At 38.3% G+C, this 22,699-nt stretch overlaps 1 protein-coding gene across 3 annotated transcripts in view; it reads left to right on the plus strand.

The window, feature by feature from the left end:
• Window positions 1-22,699, plus strand: part of zmym2 (zinc finger, MYM-type 2) — a 153,803-nt gene that overhangs the window by 108,457 nt on the left and 22,647 nt on the right. For all 3 annotated transcript variants that reach the window (XR_015757444.1, XM_087988156.1, XM_087988157.1), the window contains exons 15-20: window positions 7,436-7,571; window positions 12,095-12,210; window positions 13,295-13,466; window positions 17,609-17,743; window positions 20,007-20,101; window positions 20,545-20,719. Coding sequence is in view for 2 of the 3 variants with exons in the window: in XM_087988156.1 (XP_087844282.1) it covers window positions 7,436-7,571; window positions 12,095-12,210; window positions 13,295-13,466; window positions 17,609-17,743; window positions 20,007-20,101; window positions 20,545-20,719 (829 nt within the window). In the remaining variant the exon portion in view is untranslated. The remainder of the gene's footprint in view (window positions 1-7,435; window positions 7,572-12,094; window positions 12,211-13,294; window positions 13,467-17,608; window positions 17,744-20,006; window positions 20,102-20,544; window positions 20,720-22,699) is intronic.

The following is a 22,699-nucleotide window of genomic DNA, read 5'->3' on the forward strand; positions in this document are numbered from 1 at the left end:
TCCCATATTGTACTCAATTTGCCATATTTTTGCTTATATGCCTAAACAATCTATATCCTTTTGTAACCTCTCTATTTCCTCTTCAAATCTTATATTCCTTTATAAGACCATAAGAAATATAAACAGGAATAGGTAATTTCTCCCCTTGAATCTGCTCTGCCATTCATTAGTATCATGGCTAATCCAACACTCCTGACACCCACTTTCCTGTCTTTTGCCCATAACTCTTGACTTCTATTGATCAAGAATCAGTCGATCTCCACCTTAAATATACACAATGATTCTGTGGCAAGGGCTGTCAAAGACTCAACCTTCAGAAGAAATTCCTCCTCATTTCAGTCTTAAATTGTTGCACTTTTATTCTGAGACTATGTCCTCTGGTCCAAGACTCTCCCATGAGGGGGAGACACCCCCACAGCATTAACCCTGTCAAGCCCCTTAAGAATCCTAGATGTTTCAATGAAATCACCTTTCATTATTCTAATCTCCAGTTAGTAGAGTCCCAATCTGCCTTCAATAAGGAACCTAATACCCTTCCTTAATTAAGGAGACCAAAACTGCTCATTGCACTTCAGATGTGATTTTATTAACACGTTGTACAGATACGATAAGACTTATCCTACTCTTATATTCCAGCCCCTTGATATAAAGGCGAATTAGCCTTCCTGATTACCTGCTGAACCTGCTAGCTTTCTGTATTTTGTGCACAAGTGTCCCCAAGTCTCTTTGTAAAATGGGGCAAAGTCAGCATGGTTTCATCAAGGGAAGGTCATGCCTGACAAATCTGCGAGAATTCTTTGAGGAAGTAACTCACTGGTTTTGAGTTGCTAGATCTGTTCAATCCCATTCAAACAGTGGCAGTGTCATACAACACAATGAAGGATAATTTCAACATGAAAATGGGACATTGTTTCTGCATAGACTACTGTAATCACTCTTGCCAGTACTGTCATGAACCGCATGTGCAGCGATAGATTGGTGACGATGAGATCAAGCTGCTTTTGTCACTCTTGTGCATTCCTTCACCACTTGCCACAGACCCATTCTAGCAGCTCAATCAGTGCTCCCATCCTTTTTTGTTAATAGATATTTGAAGTTCCCCATGCAGAGTATATATTGTGTTCTTGCTACCCCCAGTGCTTCTTCCAATAATGTTCAACATTACTGATGTTGATGCTGATTCATTAGCTGAGTAGAACAGTAGGCTGTAATGGCACAAGACTTAGTGAGATCCGAATTCATTGTTGGGGATTCTAGAGTTTTTGGGGAGCAGGGGTGACTTTTTACCTTGAGGATCTCCTGAGCTGAAATACTGACATCTGTCAACCACAACAATCTTCCAGTGTGCTATGTATGCTTAAAAGGAGCAGACAGATTTCTTCTGCTTCCTATTTATTCTTGTTTTGCTAGGGCTGCTTGATACCATGCTTAGTCACATGCATCCTTTATATCAAGGGCAGTCAGTTCCACCTCACTTCTGGAATTCTGCAGTTTTGTCCATGTTTGAATCAAGGCTACCTGTAGGCCTGAGCTGCATTCCCAATGAAGGAATTGCAAATGGAGCTAAACATTGTGCAATCATCAGCAAGCAGTCTAAAGTGTGATTTTATGGTAAAGATCATTGAAGCAGCTGAAAGATTATGGATGATACATTGAAGAGCTCCTGTATTGATAGCCTGTAACAAGTACAGCCATCTCCTTTATGTTATGCTTTCTAATTTCCATTGATTTCAGTTTTGTTAGGACTCCTTGGTGCCATTCAAAGACTGCTTTGGTGTTGAGGGCTGTCACTTTTACCTTACCTGTGGAATTCAGCAGTTCTGTTCATATTTGGACCAAGGCTGTAATGAGGTTTGGAGAAAAGTGATCCCTCTGGAACCTAAAATTGCATACCAGTGAGTAGGTTGTTGATAAGTCCATATCAATTGATATAAATGTTAGTGACTCACTTTATCATTTTGCTAATGATTAAGAATAAGTTGACAAGATGGTAATTGCTGAGGTTAATTCTGCTTTTTGTGGCCAGGACATTGTTGAGAACTTCTCCACATTGTCAGATAGATGCCAATGCTGTAGTTGGTTAAAGACATGGCTAGTGCTAGAGCATGAGTCTTCAGTATGGCAGTTGGAATATCACGGATTGAATTAGCTGAAGACTAGATTACGTTCCCTACAGTGCGGAAACAGGCCCTTCGGCCCAACCAGTCCACAAAGAGTAACCCACCCAGGCCCATTTCCCTCTGACTAATGCAACTTGCTCTATAGGCAATTTAGCATGGCCAATTCACCTAACCTGAACATCTTTTGACTGTGGGAGGAAACCAGAGCACCCGGAGAAACCCCACGCAGATACGGAGACTATGTGCAAACTCCACACAGACAGTTGTCCCAAGGCTGGAATCGAACTTGGGACCCTGGTCCTGTGAGGTAGCAGTGCTAACCACTGAGCCACCGTGCCACCCCTTTTTGAGCAACTCATCCAGACCCATTCCCCTATATTTACCCATGACTAATGTACCTAATCTACATATCCCTGAGCACTATGGGCAATTTAGCATGAACAATTCACCCAACATGCACATATTTGGATTATGGGAGGAAACCCACGCAGACACGGGGAGAATGTGCAAACTCCATACAGCCCCAGTCTAGAATTGAACCCGGTCCCTGGTGCTGTGAGGCAGCAGTGATGGTGGAAATCTCTCAAGATGGAATGTTGACCTGTTGCAAATTCCACCAAAGACGGCTAAAACGTTCCTAACTATGCCCCTTGAAAGTGTATACGGGGCTTTTCCATCACTGCTCACGTGTGCTCCACCTTCATTCCTTACTTGCTTAATGTTTAACTTCCGTCATGACTCTATAGCTGAACCATAAGATGTAAGAATAGAAGTAGGCCATTCGACACATCAGGGCAGCTTCACCATTCAATGAGATGAGATCATAGAGTCATAGAGATGTACAGCATGGAAACAAACCCTTCGGTCCAATCTGTCCATGCCGACCAGATATTCCAACCCAATCTAGTCCCACCTGCCAGCGCCCGGTCCATATCCCACTAAACCTTTCCTATTCATATATCCATCCAAATGCCTCTTAAATGTTGCAATTGTACCAGCCTCCACCACATCCTCTGGCAGCTCATTCCATACACGTACCACCCTCTGCGTGAAAAGGTTGCCCCGTAGATCTCTTTTGTATCTTTCCCCTCTCACCCTAAACCTATGCCCTCTAGTTCTGGACTCCCCGAGCCCGGGGAAAATACTTTGTCTATTTATCCTATCCATGCCCCTCATAATTTTGTAAACCTCTATAAGGTCACCCCTCAGCCTCCGACGCTCCAGGGAAAACAGCCCCAGCCTGTTCAGCCTATCCCTGTAGCTCAGATCCTCCAACCCTGGCAACATCCTTGTAAATCTTTTCTGATCCTTTCAAGTTTCACAACATCTTTCCGATAGGAAGGAGACCGGAATTGCACGCAATATTCGAACAGTGGCCTAACCAATGTCCTGTACAGCCGCAACATGACTTCCCAACTCTTGTACTCAATACTCTGACCAATAAAGGAAAGCATACCAAACGCCTTCTTCACTATCCTATCTACTTGCGACTCCACTTTCAAGGAGCTATGAACCTGCACTCCAAGGTCTCTTTGTTCAGCAACACTCCCTAGGACCTTACCATTAAGTGTACAAGTCCTGCTAAGATTTGCTTTCCCAAAATGCAGCACCTCGCATTTATCTGAATTAAACTCCATCTGCCACTTCTCAGCCCATTGGCCCATCTGGTCCAGATCCCATTGTAATCTGAGCTAACCCTCTTCGCTGTCCACTACACCTCCAATTTTGGTGTCATCTGCAAACTTACTAACTGTACCTCTTATGCTCGCATCCAAATCACTTATGTAAATGACAAAAAGTAGAGGGCCCAGCACCGATCCTTGTGGCATTCCACTGGTCACAGGCCTCCAGTCTGAAAAATAACCCTCCACCACCACCCTCTGTCTTCTGCCTTTGAGCCAGTTCTGTATCCAAATGTCTAGTCCTCCCTGTGTTCCGTGAGATCTAACCTTGCTAATCAGTCTCCCATGGAGAAGCTTGTCAAACACCTTACTGAAGTCCTCATGACTGACCTGATAATCCATTTTCCTACTTTTTCCCCATAAACCTTAATACCCTCACTGATTAAAAATCTGTCTATCTCAGCCTTGAATATAGTTCATGATCTAGCTTCCACAGCCCTCTGTGTTAAAGAATTCCACAGACTGACAACTCTCTGATCAGGGACCAAACTTTTCACAGTACTCAAGGTGGACTGACTAATGCCTGGTGTAGTTTTAGCAACACCTCCCTATTTTTATACTGCATTCCCTTTGAAATAAAGACCAGCATTTGCATTTGTCTTCCTTATTACCCACGGCCTTGAATGCTTGTTTTTTTTGTGATGCATGCATGTGGACCCCTCAAATCTCTCTGTGCTACAGCTTTCTCCATTGTTCCCCATTTCAATCATTTTCAGCTCCTCTATTCTTCCTGCCAGAATGCATAACCTTACTTACCTCATGTTGTATCCCACCTGCTAAGTTTTTGCTTGCTCACTTAACCTGTCTTTATCCCTCTGTCGACTCTGTCATCCTTACTACTTGCCTCCCTACCAATTTTTCCGTCATGTGCAAAGTTGGTGATATTACATTCAATTCGATCATCCTTGCCATGAATATATCATGTCAATAGTTGAGTCCCCAGTACAAATCCATGTACGCAGTCCACTAGTTACAAGTTACCATGTACGTTTTGTCTCCTTTATCTCAACTCTCTTTCTTATATGTCATCAATCCTGCGTCCGTGCAGGTTCTTATCCTGTATGTAGCTTTATGTGTGTATCTTAACTGAATGTGTTTTGATAGTCCAAATATATTGCATCTTGTGGCTCGCTTTATCTATCCTGATTCTGTCTTCTTAAAGAACTGTAATAAATTTCTTAGGTTTGATGACTCTTTTATGAAGCCATGTGATTCTGCTTGATTATATCATGTATTTCTAAAATGCTGTACGATTGCATCCTTTATAATAGACTGTAATGTTTTTCCATGAACCGATGTTAAACAAACTGGACTTTGGAGTTTTGAACCGATCCATTGGCTGTGACATTTCTTAGCTATGTAGCTTGCTAGTTTTATTTTTTATGAATGTAGGTCTGTATCATAGCTTCAGTGGGTACCTCATTTCCAGAATGCTTTGTGCTGCTCCTGACGTGCTCTTCTGCACACCTAAATGAACGAGAGTTTGACAGTTGAAAAGATGGTCAAATAAATTATGTTTCAGGTTTAGAAGGTCATGATAGAATACAATTCTGCTGTTGCTAATTATCCGTAATTCTAAATTGATAAACTGATGTAGCTTTTCTGTTTGCAAGTGTTGCTAACAATTCATTAACACCAACCGCCCACACCACCAGCTAGACAAGGCACAAGATGTGACAACAATCTGCAGAACTACAGCCCATCCACAGCTTAACACCCCCTAATTTTAAAAAAAGCATGACTTTTTAAAAAAAAATCATTGGATTGCAACTTTTAACATTCCTGGCGTTGGTCCCCAAACTGAAATGTGGAGGAGCTGGTCTTAGACTGTGGTGGACAAAGTTAAAAATCACATAATACCAGGTTATAGTCCAACAGGTTTATAAGGAAGCACTAGCTTTCGGACCGCTGCTCCTTCATCAGGTACTTGTTGAGCAGGGCCATAAGACACAAAATTTATAGCAAATGATTACAGTGTCATGCAACTGAAATGATGTACTGAACAAACCTAGGTCGTTGTTAAGTCTTTCATCTTTAGAATGGGTTGCAGGTTTCTGGTCATTAATATGTGAATCCCAGAACTTCTTTTAAGTCACATTCTGGAGATAACTTAAGGTTTTCTTGAAAAGAGGTGACATCTCAGCTCAGTCAATGCATTAAAGATAGGTTAGAGCCTGTGTGTATCCCAATGTTGAGTCAGACTGGTTCTATTTCAGAAGTGGAATTAAAAAAAATACATGGATTGACTGCCTGCAAATTGTGCATTATTTGAGCAAAATAGAATGTACCTGCAAATATAATTCTGCAAATACAAATTCACCCCATAGACTTATATGTGTGCATGCGTGCAAGAGAGAGAGAGTGAGTGTGTGCGTGTGAGTGCACATGAGAGAGTGTGTGTTTGCGTATGTACAAGCTTGGTAAAGTGTGTGTGTGAGTGTGACGGAGTAAAAGCCTATGAGAGATGTGTGCGAATGTGAGAGTGTGGGGGGTGTATGTGTGTGTGTATGAGAGAAGATCTGCTTGTCTGTGTCTGAGTATGTAAGAGCGTGTATGTATGTGTGCTTGTGTGTGAGAGTACATAGTGTAGTGAGGTCACCTGTAGTGTGACATGAACCCAAGGTCCCATTCGGAGAACACTTCAGCAGTCAGAGACATTTGGCCTCAAATCTTTGGGTGACCATCCTCCAAGGCCGACTTCAGAATAGACAACAATGCAAAGTGGCCAAGCAGAGGCTGATAGCCAAGTTCGGTACCCATGAGGAGGGCCTCAACCAGGACCTTGGGTTCATGTCACACTACTCTTGCGTGCACTCACAGTCACATGCACAGACTCACTCTCTGTCTCACATGTGCATGCGTACACACATATAAATCAGTGAGGTGAATTCGTATTTGCAGATACATTCTGTTTTGCTCAAAAAATGCACAATCTGCAGACAGTCAATCCATGTATTTTTTTTTAATTCCACTTTTGAAATAAAACCAGTCTGACACAAGATTGAGATACACACAGACTCTAATCTACCTTTAATGCATTGTCTGAGCTGAGATGTCACCCCTTTTTAAGAAAACCTTAAGTTATCTCCAGAATGTGACTTAAAAGAAGTTCTGGCATTTACATATTAATGAACCGAAACCTGCAACTCATTCTAAAGATGAAAGACTTAACAGCAATTTAGATTTGTTCAGTGTATCATTTCAGTTGCATGACACTAATCTTTTGCTATAAATTCCATGTCTTATGGTCCTGCTCAACAAATACCTGATGAAGGAGCAGTGCTCTGAAAGCTAGTGCTTCCAAATAAACCTGTTGGACTATAACCTGGTGTTGTGGGATTTTTAACTTAACCCAAACTGAAACCTAAAGCTGATGCATTGAAGTGATGGAGGATGGAACACATTAACTTGAACAAAAGCTCACAAATTTGGCAGGATGAAAATTATTCGTAATTTCTCCCAGTAATTAATGTGCCTCTTGCATAATTTCTTCAATCAGAAGTGGAAGATGAAAATGATGTTAAAATGAATCTACTTCCCTAGCATTTGATTACCCCTTACTTATTTAGCCTTTCTTTCAAGTGAAATTTAAAGTATATTTTTCTATTAATTATGTATTTTTTACATTTTTAGGCTTGTAACCAGACATCGACACCTTCACCAATACCTGTAAAAGAGCTGAAAAATAAAGCATTGTTGTGCAAACCTTTAACACAGACAAAAGCTACTTACTGTAAGCCTCACATGCAGTCAAAATCCTGTCAAACAGGTATGAATTTTTACCTTCATCCTGTTGCTTACCAGTGGATTGTTAATTGGACCTGACTGTTCCAAGTGCTTGCATATCTGATGAAGCTCTCAGACAGCAGGTGTTGCTGTCTCCTCTGGCATTGCAATCCCTACTTGTAACCTTTTTCCTATTATTGCACTTCATAACAAAAAGCATTTGAGACAAACATGCCCAGCTGCTGACTGACGCTCTGCACCTTATATCCTATTTGATGATTTAGAACCCGTATATCTATTTGTTTATTTAGTAGACATGGCGCTTGTGTGAGAAATTAAGTTGTTGCCTTCAACTGAAGTTGTGTTAATGAACAGACCTTAATTATACTGTGCGTAGTCCAATCCTTGGTTATATTATTACTTGTACTTGAACTCAATATTTATGGTTAAGTAGCAAAGCTTTCACCAGTTTGGGAACCAAACAAATCTAATTTGATGGCATGTAAGGGTTCTTTTCTGCTGACACAGCATTTGGGAGATGAAAAGCTGAGATTTTGCAGTGCCATCACTGGTAGGTAGCTCTATTTACATTGTGGCACAATTCCTTTGATAGAGACAGGGGAGTTGTGATTTTCGAATGTTCAACTTACAGATGTGATCCCATACTGAGATGTAATTTTTAAAGATCTGACATACACATCTTTCCTGTACTTACATAAGGCTATTTTCTTATCTTTCATTGTGTTCCAACTAGTATATACATAACTTGCACACAAACTCAAGAACAGAACCCGTGCACAATCCATGGACTGCCTGAACTGTTATAAATTTTGTGATAAGTATTTATAATGGGAAGCGTTAATACAAAAATGTGAAAGTAGGAAGTGAACAGAAGATGAATACAAAAATGCATACTGTTAGGCCTTCCTGTAGTGAAAAATAACCACTGCCAAGTCTGCAGGGTTCAACCATTTTATTTCAGCATATGCAAAGAAGAAGTTCATTTCCGCTACACATTGAACTTGTTAACTGTGCACTTGTAATGCAAGCCTTTGGTATCTTAGCCTTCACCATTGGGTCTACTAGTTTCCATGATAACACAACTAGTTTGGCTGGAATTTCAGTTCATCTTGACTTCTTACCCTCTGTTGCAATGAATAATGTGCTTACACAGACTGTTGCTATTACAGCATGGAAGAAATTCAGCATAACTCCACCACTTATTTCAAGACTAGTCTGCACTTTTAAGTTTGCCCCTGCCGATATTAACCCCTTCTCCCTACTTTAGTCCCTTCTTTTGGACCCCAGTTCAGGTGCTGCCTAACCTAGGCAGGACCTCCATGAGACTCTCTATCTCTTACGGTCTCGCCGATGTATAAATGAATTAGGCTAAGCCATGAACCCCATCCCATTAGAAAGCAAAATCTTCATAGGTTTTTTCATATTTTCTAGGAAGGAGGCTTCATATTTTCTAGGAAGGATACCAAGGTCCATACTTTCATTAGTAGTATTACCATCTGGAATCAGTTTCTGGTAGCAGCAAATAGAGAGACTAACCAATCTGACTGCAACGGATATAATGGCCACTGCCATCATCCCGACTTTGCATTTGCATTCTTGCCATCTTGGCTCAGTTATTAGCCAAGTCTTCCAATACTTTGGCCACAGCTTGGGTTAGATTCAGCTGCACCATACTTATGGTTGCTTGACAGCTTTTTTCAGTAAATCTGTTGGTGGTGGCTAAGGTACTTTCCTTCCTAAGCATTATCAATATTTAATGAACTATTACACCATCGGCTCAGTATGTGTCTGGTGAAGGCCATGCTTGCAAGTTGAAGTATCCCACAGTAAATGAATCTATGATCGAAGCAGAAGGTATGATTGTCGTTGTAGTCCAATCCTCCATAGAGGAGCCTTGCCCTAGCCATTAAATTGTACCACTATGTAGGTCAATTTTAAACTTCCTTAAAGGCCTTTTCACAAGTACTGTCCAATACAATTATAGTAAATTCAAAAATACAAAATTATGGCTGAACTGTTGGTGTTTTGAATTCCAAAATACTACATACCTCCTGATTATCTTTGATTCTCCTGCCTGATAAGAACCTATCCATCTCTGACTTAAACAGATTCAATGATCACTGGCTTCCAAGGCAGTGATTCAAATTTAAGTTCTGTGACTACATTCTCATAGTTCCTGTATTTAGTCCTGTAAAATCTTTTCATAGCCTGATTCTAGGGCACAGTGCCAAAGCTTATGACATCAGTATCTGACTTAATATTATCTATAATGTCTTCATCAAACATGTAATATGTCCTTCTCTTGAATTTTGAGTCACTTGTATTAATAGAGGCATGAGATAGTAATTTTAATCTTTCCCTTCTGTTCAGATTGAAATGTGAAGTTGATCTCTAGGTTCTCTTTGGTCTTGGCCGCTTGGTTAACTTGCCTTTAGCCTTTCCAGCCTTATGCCTTGCACAGGTATTTGACCTTGCCACAGCCCAGGCCTGGCCACTATCAGTGGCATTCGATGAATTGTAACATGGTGTTCCTTTCCTGGTGCACAGGCCTGTGGTTTATTTCCAACATGTTTTGTTTCCTTTCGCCAAGTACCATTCTCTACTTTATAGGCCTGTTTTCTTTACCATTCTTTTTTTTATTGGGATGTTTCCTCATGCATCCTTTAACCTTGACCATCTCTGGGCCAATGGAACTAACCACCCTTGACACTGAAGTCAGTATTAGGATTTCGGTAGCATCTTGTGCCATCTGATCTGTCCACTGATTCCCTTTCTGGATTGGATCATCGCTTCTCGTGTAATCCATGACCTTTATGACTGCTAGCTGATCTGGGAGAAAGTAATCAAAATAGCTCTTCATTTTTGACATGACCTCCATCTGATATTATGTATCCCCTACTTGCCCATGTTGCCATGTAGTCGTACACAATCCCAAAGATGTCCTCTCTGTCTGCAAAAATGTTAGCTATTTGCCATAATTACCATGAGCCCTACTAACTCAGTTAGCTGAGCACAATATTTTCTTGTGATCCATGCCCGGTGGACAGGTTATAGGGAATCAGGAGGTGAGTTACACTGTGAGATTCCTTGCAGTCACAGCCTCTGTATTTGACTTCAGACCAAATTCAAAATACATGGGGGTAAGACTGCTTCCTGAACAAAGTGTCAAGTAGCATACCCCTGCCAGATTCGTCATAGTGTTCAAATCTTAAACTCTACTTCATCAACTCTGATTGGAAGGTCTTCATAGCACTTAATGCAAATGTGGTTGCCATGTAGCTACAGCTGCAATGCACCACCTTTCCTTTCATCCTCATTGTGTTGAATTTAACTATTTGTATTTATAAACATTATTTACTTATCTATAGTTAAGTTATAAATTTAATGTAATACTTGTATCTCCCTAGAATCAATTCAAACTACTGCCCTATTTAGAAAGAAAAACAACTTCAAAATTCATCACTTACCTATCTGCTCACCTAATTAATCCATTTGTGCTTCAGCTCTCACATCCGACTTCTGGTCTCTGGTCCCCCACTTTGCGTTTTATAAAAGGTCAGAACACCACACCATAGCAAATCCCTCACTCACCACGTTCCCAAGCTTACCCTCTGTATTGTGCTGCAGTCAGTAATATGCTACCTTTGCAGTCAGTTGCTTAACTTTTAATTGGTGAATCCTCTTCCCCAATTCTCCCTCAACACCTTTCATGAACCCATACCCTTCCTACTACTATTTTCCCTTCCAACTAACCCCTTGTACATTATCCAAACTCTTCCTCCATTGAACTATCAACTCAATATTAAAGCTGCATTCACTCCTTTCTATTTCCACACTTTCCCAAGGGCAGGTGGCTTCAAGCAATTTACCATCTCTTTCTAACTTCTCTTCCCTTCTGCTTCTGTGAAGACTTGTTAGATTTCAAATTACAACATGCTCCTTTCTTAAGAAGGATGTAGTTTGAATGCCCACACATCACACTGTATTTGCCTGTGTGTTTCTGTGAAATAAATATTTAAAAGTTCATAGAAACCAAAACAAAAACTATAAAAATTTACATAATTACGACATGAAGCTATTCAGTTTGAAAATAAAGAATCTTTAATTTAAGCTTTTAAATTTAATTTTTTTATAAGTTATTAAGCAAGATGTTGAAAGTACAGAAGAAAACTATTCCAGTCATATATCTGACTGGATAACAGTATTACATTCAGGAATGTTACCTATATTACCTATGCTCAATATTGTGCAACCCAATTCAGCTTGCACAGTCTCAGGTTGAGGTAATTCTTCAACCCAAAGGCTAGGTTCTGGAGAAGCCGAGGCCTTGCTGTCAAAATAAAAAAGCAGTTCAAAAACATATATGCACAACTCGAGATCTAATTACTAATTTTAAATTAAAATTACTTGAAGATGTGTAATATAGTTTTCCTACATGGTCTGTCTCTTAATTTTCTCATGCACTCCTCTTGTTTTCTGAAGTCTATTTTTCACTGTATATCTCTAACCTGAAAATGTGTCTATATTTCATATTTATTATTACAGAGGAGGATTGGAAGCCTCAGTTAATTCCTGTGCCTATCCCTGTGCCAGTCTATATTCCAATTCCAATGCACATGTATTGCAATAACTATCCAGTACCTGTCTCAATGCCTATTCCGGTAAGCTTATTCTTCAGATTTATGATTAATATGTTAGAAGAAAAGCCCTATACAGAGGAACCTCAATTATCCGACATTTGATGATCCGAATTTCAAATTATCTGGACAAGATTGCAAGGTCCCGATGCTTGGCTAAACTATGTTATCCAACATTCAATTATCCGGACATTCAATTATCCAAACAAAATACTCCCCGCCCATGTCGTTCGATAATCAAGGTTCCTCTGTAAACAGTTTTTTAAAAAAAGTAAGCATCAAAAACTTTCATTTGAATAAATAAAATGGATGAATGAAACAGTTCTTTTTCTTTTCTTCCCTTTAGTCACTGTTTTTACACTTTATATGTTAATGGCTTATTTGTCAGAGGTATATTATTTAAATGGAGAAAATTGCAGAAAGCTGCAGCATGAGGGGACGCAGAGGCGGTGTGCTTGTGCATGAAACACAGAAATCAAGCTAATGAATGTTGGCCCTTACTTCCCTACAAGTAGGGAAGTGTTACTGCAGCTGTGCAAGATGTTAATGGAACCACATCTGGAGTACTGTGAGCGGTTTTGGTACCCTTATTTAAAGAAAGATATCAGGTTCCTTTGTTGGAGGCATTTCAGAGAAGCTTCACTAGAATAATCCGTGGTAAAGAGGGATTATCTTTTGAGTAATGGCTAAATAGTTTGGGACTCTGGCCACTGGAGAGTAGAATGAATGAGACTTTATTTCATTGAAACATATGGATTTTCAGGGTGCTTGACAGGGTAAATGCTGAGAGGACATAGTCTCAGAATTCAGAGGTGTCAATTTAAGATTGAGCTGAGGAGTAATTTCTGAGGTTTGCGAGTCTTGTAACTCCTTGTAACTGAGCTTTGGGATCAGAGTCCTTTTGTATATTTACAGGTAAAATAGATTCTTGATCAGTAGGGGAATCAAAGATTATAGGAAAGCGCAAGGTGAACATGAGGAATGTCGGATCATGATGCTATTGAATGGTGCAGCAGGTTTGAGAGGCCAAATGGCGTACTCCTGATCCTAAGTCTTATGTTCTCATCATTTAAGATGTGCAACAATTAATGAACTATGTCTGGAACAGGTACCTGTTCCAGTGTTTCTGCCTACTACCCTAGGAAATGCTGAGAAAATAGTTGAAACAATTGAGGATCTCAAGAGGAAGGTTCCTTCAAATCCAGTTGAAGCTGACATACTTGCTATGGCGGAAATGATAGCTGAAGCAGAGAGGAATCCTGTATCAATGGAATTCTGTGGTAAGATTTAACACTTGCATGAAAGTCAGAAAGAAATAGGAAAGAATGCAATGTCTGTTTACTGTTGCCAAAGCACATCTGGATAGTAGAAATAAAAATACAACTGTAGTTTAAATTGAATGCATTACTGCAGCTTTCCATTCTAGCACTAGAATGTCCAAGAATCTCTAGAGCACTAGAATCTCAATGAAATTGAGATGAATACATATATGGTGGAGGGATTAATGATCAGGGGGTGTAGATTTAAGATAAGAGGCAGAAGGTATTGAGAAGATGTGAAGAAAGCACTTTTCACCCAGAGGGTGATGGGAATCTGGAACTCACTGCTTGTAAGGATGGTAAAGGCAGAAACCCTCATAGCAATTAAGTATTTAGTTATTCACTTGCAATGACATGTGATACACAGCTATGGGCAAAGTGCTGTAAAATGGGAATAGAATAGTTAGCTGATTGTTTTTGACTGGTGTGGACATGGTGGGCTAAGGACCTTTCTCTGTGTTATAAATCTGTCACAAATTGATAATACTAATTATTAAGTCACATAATTTAAAAGAATTATTTTCTGATTTTGAGGCATGGCTACTGCCACATTTCTCTTCCCTTTGTCTTCCAGGAATATTGTTCCTTTTGAAAAAATAAAGTCACTTTGTTTTTAAAAATCTCTTTTAATGTTCTACATGTCTTAATATTTAAAAAGTTATAGCATTGATCTGAAGAAAGTTGATAAGATGTAAAAATGAAGATGAGGACGTAGCAGGAATTGGAAAGTTTGCAAAATAGTTTTGAAGTTGGAAAGAGAATCCTGGTGCTTTACAAATAGCAATGAAATATGGAGTATATTAAAGTTTTATTTTGTTCAAATGAAAATCATAATAGTTTAATAATGAAACGAGGAAATTTGTAAAAATAAATGTAAAAAAAATGTAAAGAGACAAAGAATGAATTAATTTTTTTCTCAAGTTAAAGTTCAAAAATGAATTAGAAATGGAGAGTGTTGCAGAGGACAGCAAAAGGCATCTCAAGTTGCAGAGAAGTGTAAAGTGATACTGTTTGAAAGAGAGCACAAAGAAAGTCAATATAAAGGTACAGCTTTAAAGGGAGTACAAGAACAGCGTAATGTAAAATTTAATATGAATAAATAATTGAAGGTGGCACCAGCAGTTGATTAGGTTATCTTTTAAAAACAATTCTGATTTTATAAAAAGAGCAGTACAAAGCAAGAAAGTTATCATAAACCTATATAAGTCCCTGATTAGAGCTCAGCTGATATATTCTAAACAATCTTGGGCATGAAACTTTAGAAGGAATATATTTGGAATCTGTAGATTAAGAAGTAATCTTGACAAAAGAACAACAGATCATCAGTATATGGCAGTTGCATTGAGTGGAGTTTTCACATGGGCATTTTTTTCATTTCTTTCGTAGTAATGTGAAAGACAGATTGTTTGAAATGTGCATAATTATAAGTAGAGCCAATCTTTAAACTTGGGTAGGCAAGCTTAATCAAAAGACATATTTAAGTGGAAGTGCTGCCAGACGACATATGGAGACAAGTGGTATACATTCATTTCAGGTAAAGCTAGATAAGCACATAAGGGAAAAGAATAAAAGATATGCTGCTAAAATCATCTAAAAAGGGATGGGAGATGGCTTATATAGAGTAAGAATGTATTATCCCATTACACTGAATAGCCTATTCCTCTGCTGTATGCTGCCTTGTAAGATATACAACTGTCAGCAGCGAGATGAGTTCTGGTCTGTGGTTATCTGCCTCAAAAAAGGTATAAATGATTTTTAGGCTTCTTGTGAGTGAAGGCTCATGTGACTAAATTAATTTTTATTTGACCAAGGTAATCTTCATTACGTTACCTTGATATAGTTCTTCAAAATAATTGAAGTTATAGAGAAGAAAAGATTATGTAAATGTTGAAATTGAACCTGGTAATTTCCAAACCATTTCAACAAATCTACTTACTTTTGAAATACTAGAGCAGAACATGCAGTTACATATTTCAGGTCACTATTATAGTTGAATATGTACCATCTTTTAAAGGATCCAACTTGTAAACACTTCCATAGATTTGAAGAATAGTCTTATATATTTGTGATTTTGTAGTGTTGTGAACGAAATAGTTGAGTTGGAGGAGACAGACAATTTTAGAGGTTCAATAATCTCATTATTAATTATTAAGAATGTTTATGAGTCAATCGCATGCAATGAAAACACTAAAGGAAATATTTGAGAACCATTGAAGTGAATTAGCTGTGTGCTTTCTAATTTAAATTCCTATGTTTCAATGTTATGTAAATTAATTTGTAAAAACTCAGTTAAGTAAATTTAATTACTTGTGGTGCTTCTCACCCAACCTCATGATTTTCTGCTAGCTTCCCATTCTTCCCAATTCAACCTCAATTTGTAGCATGAAACAAATAATATGGTTATTCATTAACTTGATAGTTGCATCAAATTTATATGAGAAGGGAAAAAGAAAAGCATGAAAGCTGCAAACTGAAATAGAAATAGGATGCAAGATAAAGACCTTTTTTGACATGCTGCTGTACTATGGGGAGGCAAAACATACTCTGGTCACACAGATCTGGTGCCCTGGCTATTGTGCCTTGCAAGCAAACCACTAACTGAGTCCTCTGACCTTTCTGCTGTTCAAAATGCAGAGCTTTGATAGTGATTATACGAATGACAGCTTTGAAGCCAACAAAAGTCACCTGAAAGTTTGAATCCTTCTTAGCAACAAGGACAAAAAGAAACCAAGAGAGAGCAAATGAGCTACTGCAACCACATGGAGAGTTCATGTCAGCCTGTAGTGTGCACTGTGGTTTAATATGTTTTGTTCTTAGAATTAAACTGCATTTGTACTATTTCACAAGGAGAGCAGCATTGGTTTTGATGCCATCAATGTGTATAGCATCAAACCAACTGAGTTTGAGGAAAATTAAATCCTTTTAACTGTCATCAAGACTCTCATTCAAGCCACAGTTAACAAAATATATGTAAGATGTACAGTACTGATCTGAACATGAACCTGGGATACCTGCTAAAGGAAGGATATTTCTAAATTAGTGAGGGTTCAGGAAAGATTTACCAGGTTGTTGCAAGGCCTGGAGGGTTTGAGTTATATGGAGAGGCTGGATATCTGGGACTTCTTTCGCTGGAGCGTAGAAGGTTGAGGGGTGACCTTATAGAGGTTTATAAAATCAGGAGAGACATAAGTAAGATGAATAGCAAATGTCTTTTCCCTCAGTGCGGGAGTTCAAAACTTGGGCACATATTTTTAAGATAAGAGGAAAAAGATTTAAAAGGGGCCTGAAGGGCAATATTTTCACACAGAGTGGTTCCAATGTGGAACAAACTGCCAGAGAAAGTGGTATATGCACGTACAGCTACAACATTTTAAAAACATTTGGATAGGTAGATGAATAAGAAAGATTTAGAGGGATATAGGCCAAATGCAAGGAAGTGGGACTAGTTTAGTTTGAGAAATTTGGTTGGGATGGATGAGTTGGACCAAAGTGTCTGTTTCCGTGCTGTCCTGTACAGACCACCACTCCTGGTTTTGATCTTGGCCATGATCCATCCTTCAAAATGGCCCTTATTGTCACTCCTGGTCATTCCTCTTTTCAATCTCCATTTGGAGAGTTGCCTGGGGCCACTGCTAGTCCACATTTTCAAGTTAGCAAACTGTCTGATGGACTTAATTAACACTTGAATTAAGAGTTACATTCTGGCATCTTATTTAGGAGTTAATTATTGGAAACTTGGGAACAAATTTGCCACTTAAACTTGCTTTCAGTGTACATCCTACAAGGAAAGTAAGAACATGAACATTATCATTATAATGTATCCTATGCTGACATGGTTCTTCTTCTTGTACATTCTTTTCCTTGCTTTGATGATTTGAACTGCCTTCTTAGTTGATAATTTTAATCTGAATTTGGATTCCCCACATCAATTTATCTACCAGTTTATTATAAATGTATTTATCAAGAAAACATTTATTCATTTTCAGGGAATCTTGAGTGTCTATCATAGCACCTGAAAAATACTTCAAAAGTACGTAGGTATATAATTCAGCCTTAATAAAGTGCAATATTATTGATGAGCTAATGCAAAAATATGTTTTTAGGTATTGACAACGATGAGAATGGTGAAAGTTTCTTGGATGTTTTTGGGACCATTAAAGATGATTTGGAAGAACAGTCCAATGTGCCTGGTAATCAGTATGAACTTGCGCTGGACTTGGAGCTTGATTTTCCCAGAAGTAAGTTCCTTAACTAAAATTCCACTGATTACAATATTTATTTCTAAATATGCCTTCATTTATATTTTTAATGATAATTTCTCCTCTAATATGTGTTGCAATCAATAGATTAAATGATAACATTCTAAATAGTATTTAGCGGAGAAGGAATACAGTGTTTGCAGTTACACTGGTCTTTCAAGGCAGTTGATCATGTATAGAGTGACCATAAAAGGACAATTCAGGGCCTTTATTGAATATTATGAATTTTGATTCAAATTGCAAAAGTAGGGAGATACTATTGAAATAGTACAAGACCTGCACATTAAGTTGCAACATTAGAAATCTATATGATTTTGGCCATTCAGTTAATTAGAAGCACATACTGTAGGTGTGATGGCATAGAGTCATTGGGGTCTGACTTTATAATCAAGAAGACTGACTTGAGAAGATGAAGAATTGATGAACATCTTAATTAAAAATTCTGCATGTGGAACTCAATATGGAATCTTTCAAAATATTCAAATAGTTATGTGAAATGAGTGGGTAGAGAGTAAAGTTTCCATGACAAACATTGTATGTACTTCATCAAATGGTCTGTTTCTCTGTATTCTTTGTTGTGGCAAGTAACATTTGGGAAATCTGTTCAAGTAGCCAATTAACTTGCTCTTGTGAAGTCCCAAATGCGGTCTAACTGAAGCTGACAGTGTTTGGAGTTGTGAGAAATTACATACTATTCTCTCTTTTCAGTCAAAAGTGATTCATTACCTGCATGGTAATTTAATAGATTCCTAGATATTAAAATATGACAATGCAAAAATATAATCATGAAGATTTGATTTTGGTCCCTTCTTTGCAGAGGAAGCTGGAACTAATTCTTACTAGATATAACTTAGTACACAGCTGACACAATTGTCTAAACACTATTAATGAATTAAGCCAAGTTATTAGATCATGTCTTGAGTTAAATAATTGAGCCAAACTAGAAAAATTGAATGTTATCGTATCTTGGATTGACACATGTAGAGTTCTTCTTGAAGCTGGCTGTGAGGATATCTGCTTACTACAGTTCACACTATTTTTAACCAAACATTATCTTATTTGTAGTTGCGCTACGCCAAAATGATTTCTGCCCTGAGTGGTCTGACATGTTAAACATGACACCTCTTGATATTTGCATTACTAGTATTTATCATTGCATCTTGCCAAACAACAAATAACACATTTATGAATACTGTCTGGTTCCTACTGACAAGCTAATCTTCTGTCCAGAAAACTAAGTCTCTTCCGCATTCTGTGTTTGTTCAGATTTCCAGTATCAGCACTATTTTTGCTTTTATTTTGTCCATGACCATACATTACCCACTATACGATTAAGTTTAATTTTCTGCTCACCCTTTAATATGACACCTTACCAAATGCTTATGGAATCTATACACTACGCACCCACTTGTTCCCTTTCTCCACCATAAAAACATCACTTCCTCAAAGAACTCGAGTAAATTAGTTAAAGCCATGTTAACTGTGCCTGATTTCCTTGAACTTGTCTAGGTGCCTTGCTTTAGCATCTTTAATAGTAGGTTCCAATCCTATTTATTATGTTAACTGGCCTATTTCCTGCTTTCTGTCCATCTCCCTTTATTCAAAATAGAGTCACATTTCCTATTTTCCAATGTGATAAAATCTTCCCCAAATCCAGGCATTTTGGAAAATTAAAACCAACTTATCAACTATTAAACAAGCCATTTCTTTTAAGACTTGAGGGTGATACATCAATCCCACAAGTGACTACTTGCTTTTTATCGTTTCTCATCTCTATCCAAACCAATTTTACAACTTGATTTCCTGAACTTCATTGTGCTAATAGCATCATCAATTAACAGAACCATTCTTCCATATTTTCTTGGCTTCCTGTCATTCCTAAATGTCATATATTCATCTTTGTCATCCTGCAGCTATGCCTTTGCACACAGTGGTTGATCCAGAAACTATTGAATCTTTATTTGAAGCATTAGTACAACCTTAGGCATGTCATTTTTTTCCTATTGTTGCATTTCAGTGCTAATACCCTTTAATAGATAAATAAGATTTTACATTTGAACAAGATCTCATATGCACTGGAATTAGAGGTACCTAACTGTCCAAAACAGTACTCAATGGAGCAGAGTTCTTAAATGCTATCTACCCAAAATGCTTTCTATCATAGGCTTGGTGATATTTGTGGGGGGGGGCGGTTTTAAGATCATCGATCATGTTCATTCAAAGAGAATTGGTGTGTTAACAGCTGCTGAAGAGTTGGATACCGAGAGTGAATATCTGTTACCACCAGTATTTGGAGAAGAATATGAGGAACAGACTAGACCTCAGTGTAGAAGAAAGGTATGGGGCCATTTCGTTCAACATAGCCATGGTTTTTCATGTTTTGTACTTAATAATGAAAATTGAACTTTACAGTCTTCTATTTTTAACAACTAGTTTAAAAGCACATTTTTAGTTATATTTAACAAACTTCGATATCTAATTCAGGAAAACTGTACCCCAGTTATCTTCTTATATTGATACCAATATATCCAGTTTTCTTTGTCTCCACGTTGCCTTTGCCTCATTATTTTATCGTATATTTCATACTCTGCAGACATTAAGAAGACAAAGTTATCTTGTTACCTTTATATTAATAAACAAACTACAGATCCATTTGGGGTCATTTATATTTTGTAAAATGCCATTTTACTGATTAAACCAAACTTGCATGTATTAGACTGGTATTTTGTGTCTGGTGCGTCTCGCTTTTAAAATGTGACTAATAAGTTCTGCTTTCATAGGGTGCAAAGAAAAAAGCATTTTCTGATGGTCATTCACAAGATGATAGCATTGTCACTCCTGAGATTGGTTTTACCTTAAGTTACATTTATGGTATAACTGCGTGGAAACATTGGATTGCAACAAAGAAAGCAAAGAGTGAGAATACTGTTGAGATGGATGGATTTAACTCTGCTTGTAAGTTTCTTTGATGATACTTTACATTTCCATGATGTTTAGTCACCGATTCATTGAGTGGAATTTTGTGCTCCCATAGTGGGAGTGAGGTCGAAGGCAGGAATGGCTTTTAATTAGTTGGGAGGGTGACATATTCAATTCTGGCCTCCTCCTGTAACCACCAGAAATAATTTCCATTCTATAGTATCATGCTGACCTTCTCATCCTGCCACCAATTGTGGCTTTCATGTAGTCAATTATGATGGATGCTGAAGGAATTTTCTCGCCAGACCTAGGAAATAACTATGTTGTAGGGCGAGCCTCCAACATCTAGCATTCCAAGAAGCAAATAACCTATAACCTATTTGTCATCTAGATGAGAGAGCATCAGCTGATCAAAGCACTCATTGCCTGATCAAGGATGTGGATATCAGACACGGGAAAAGGCAGCTGTGAGTTTATTGGTCCTGATTATAGATGCTTTTATCATCTACTCTGGGCGACCCATACTTTAATATTTTTCCAACCTCCATTTCCTTTCTACTGCTGCATTTCAACAATGAAGATTATAAGACATAGAGTCATAGAGATGTACTACAGCACGGAAATATCCCCTTTGGTCCTACTCGTTCATGCCGACCAGATATCCCAACCCAATCTACTCCCACCTGCCAGCACCCAGCCCATATCCCTCCAAACCCTTCCTATTTATATACCCATCCAGATGGTTTTTAAATGTTGCAATTGAACTAGCCTCCACCACTTCCTCTGGCAGCTCATTCCATGCATGTACTACCCTTTGCGTGAAAAGGTTGCCTCTTATGTCTATTTTATACCTTTACCCTCTCACCCGCCATTGTGTCTGCTCCATCACCCAGTGAAATCATGGCTGATCTGATCATCCTCAACTCTACTTTCCTGCGCCCTTTTTCTTTAACCCTTTTTCCTCTCACTGATTAAAATCCTGTTCTATCTTAGACTTGAATATATGTAACAATCGAGCCTCGACAGCTCTCTGCAGTAAAGAACTCCACAGATTTGCTTTCTTCTGAGGGAAGAACTCCTCCTCATCTCTATCTTAAAAGTGCAGCCCTATATTTTGAGATTTTACCCTCTTGTCCTCAACCCTCCAACAAGTGGAAGGAACCTTTCTGCATCTACCCTCAAATCCCCTAAGAATCTCATATATTTCTCATTGTCAGTTGAAGCTGAGAGCAGATTTAGGAGCCTGTCGTTTGTTCGACTGGGACAAAGTGCTGAGCTGCCAGTTTTTTGGTGAGACCATTCAGGCTTTGGCAGTGTCTCGGGCTGCAGTGAAAGACCAAGGCTTTGCAGGAATTGGCAGAACCAGAGGGGCAATCTGGGAGCAGGGGAGCCTGGGCCTAGTTTGTTTTTCATTGTGAAAGACTTGAAAATACTGTCTACATAGGACATAAGTGAAGATGTGTCAAGACTAGAATGTCCCAAAGTTAGAAAGGCAGATTCTGATTTGATAAGGTAAAGAGTGAGATGTTTAAACTTGTGCACTGGAATGAAACCTGTGACGGTTGACCACTTCTACTCTCCAGTTAATGAAACTGCAGATTGTAAATATTTTCTTTATTCAATCAGATATTTATAATGCAAGATGATTAGATTCTTGTCCATTACAAAACAAAAAGAAAAGCTCAAGATGTACAAATCTTTTGCAATATGCTAATATTGTATTGTTTGAGAATTGGATAGGTATTGTGAAGTGCTGTTCATTAATCAAAGTACTTTTAGAAAATAGACACAATGCAATTTTCAGATCAATTAGTATTCTAAAATGTATTCTTAACTACATGCTCCTGCTGCAAATTCAACTGGTGTACTTTTTATTTATGAAATCGGTTCTTCATTGAAACAAGTCTAAATGAGAGTCCTTGCAAAATAGGATAAAATTGATATGTTTTGATACAATATTGCTAGCTACCCAGAGAACAATAGAGACAAGTTTCAGCTAATTAAATTTAATTGATG

This window comes from Chiloscyllium plagiosum, unplaced genomic scaffold, assembly GCF_037043375.1.
Source record: "Chiloscyllium plagiosum isolate Xiang-an unplaced genomic scaffold, Cpla_swu_hap1 HiC_scaffold_6, whole genome shotgun sequence".
In the NCBI taxonomy this organism is placed as follows: domain Eukaryota; kingdom Metazoa; phylum Chordata; class Chondrichthyes; order Orectolobiformes; family Hemiscylliidae; genus Chiloscyllium; species Chiloscyllium plagiosum.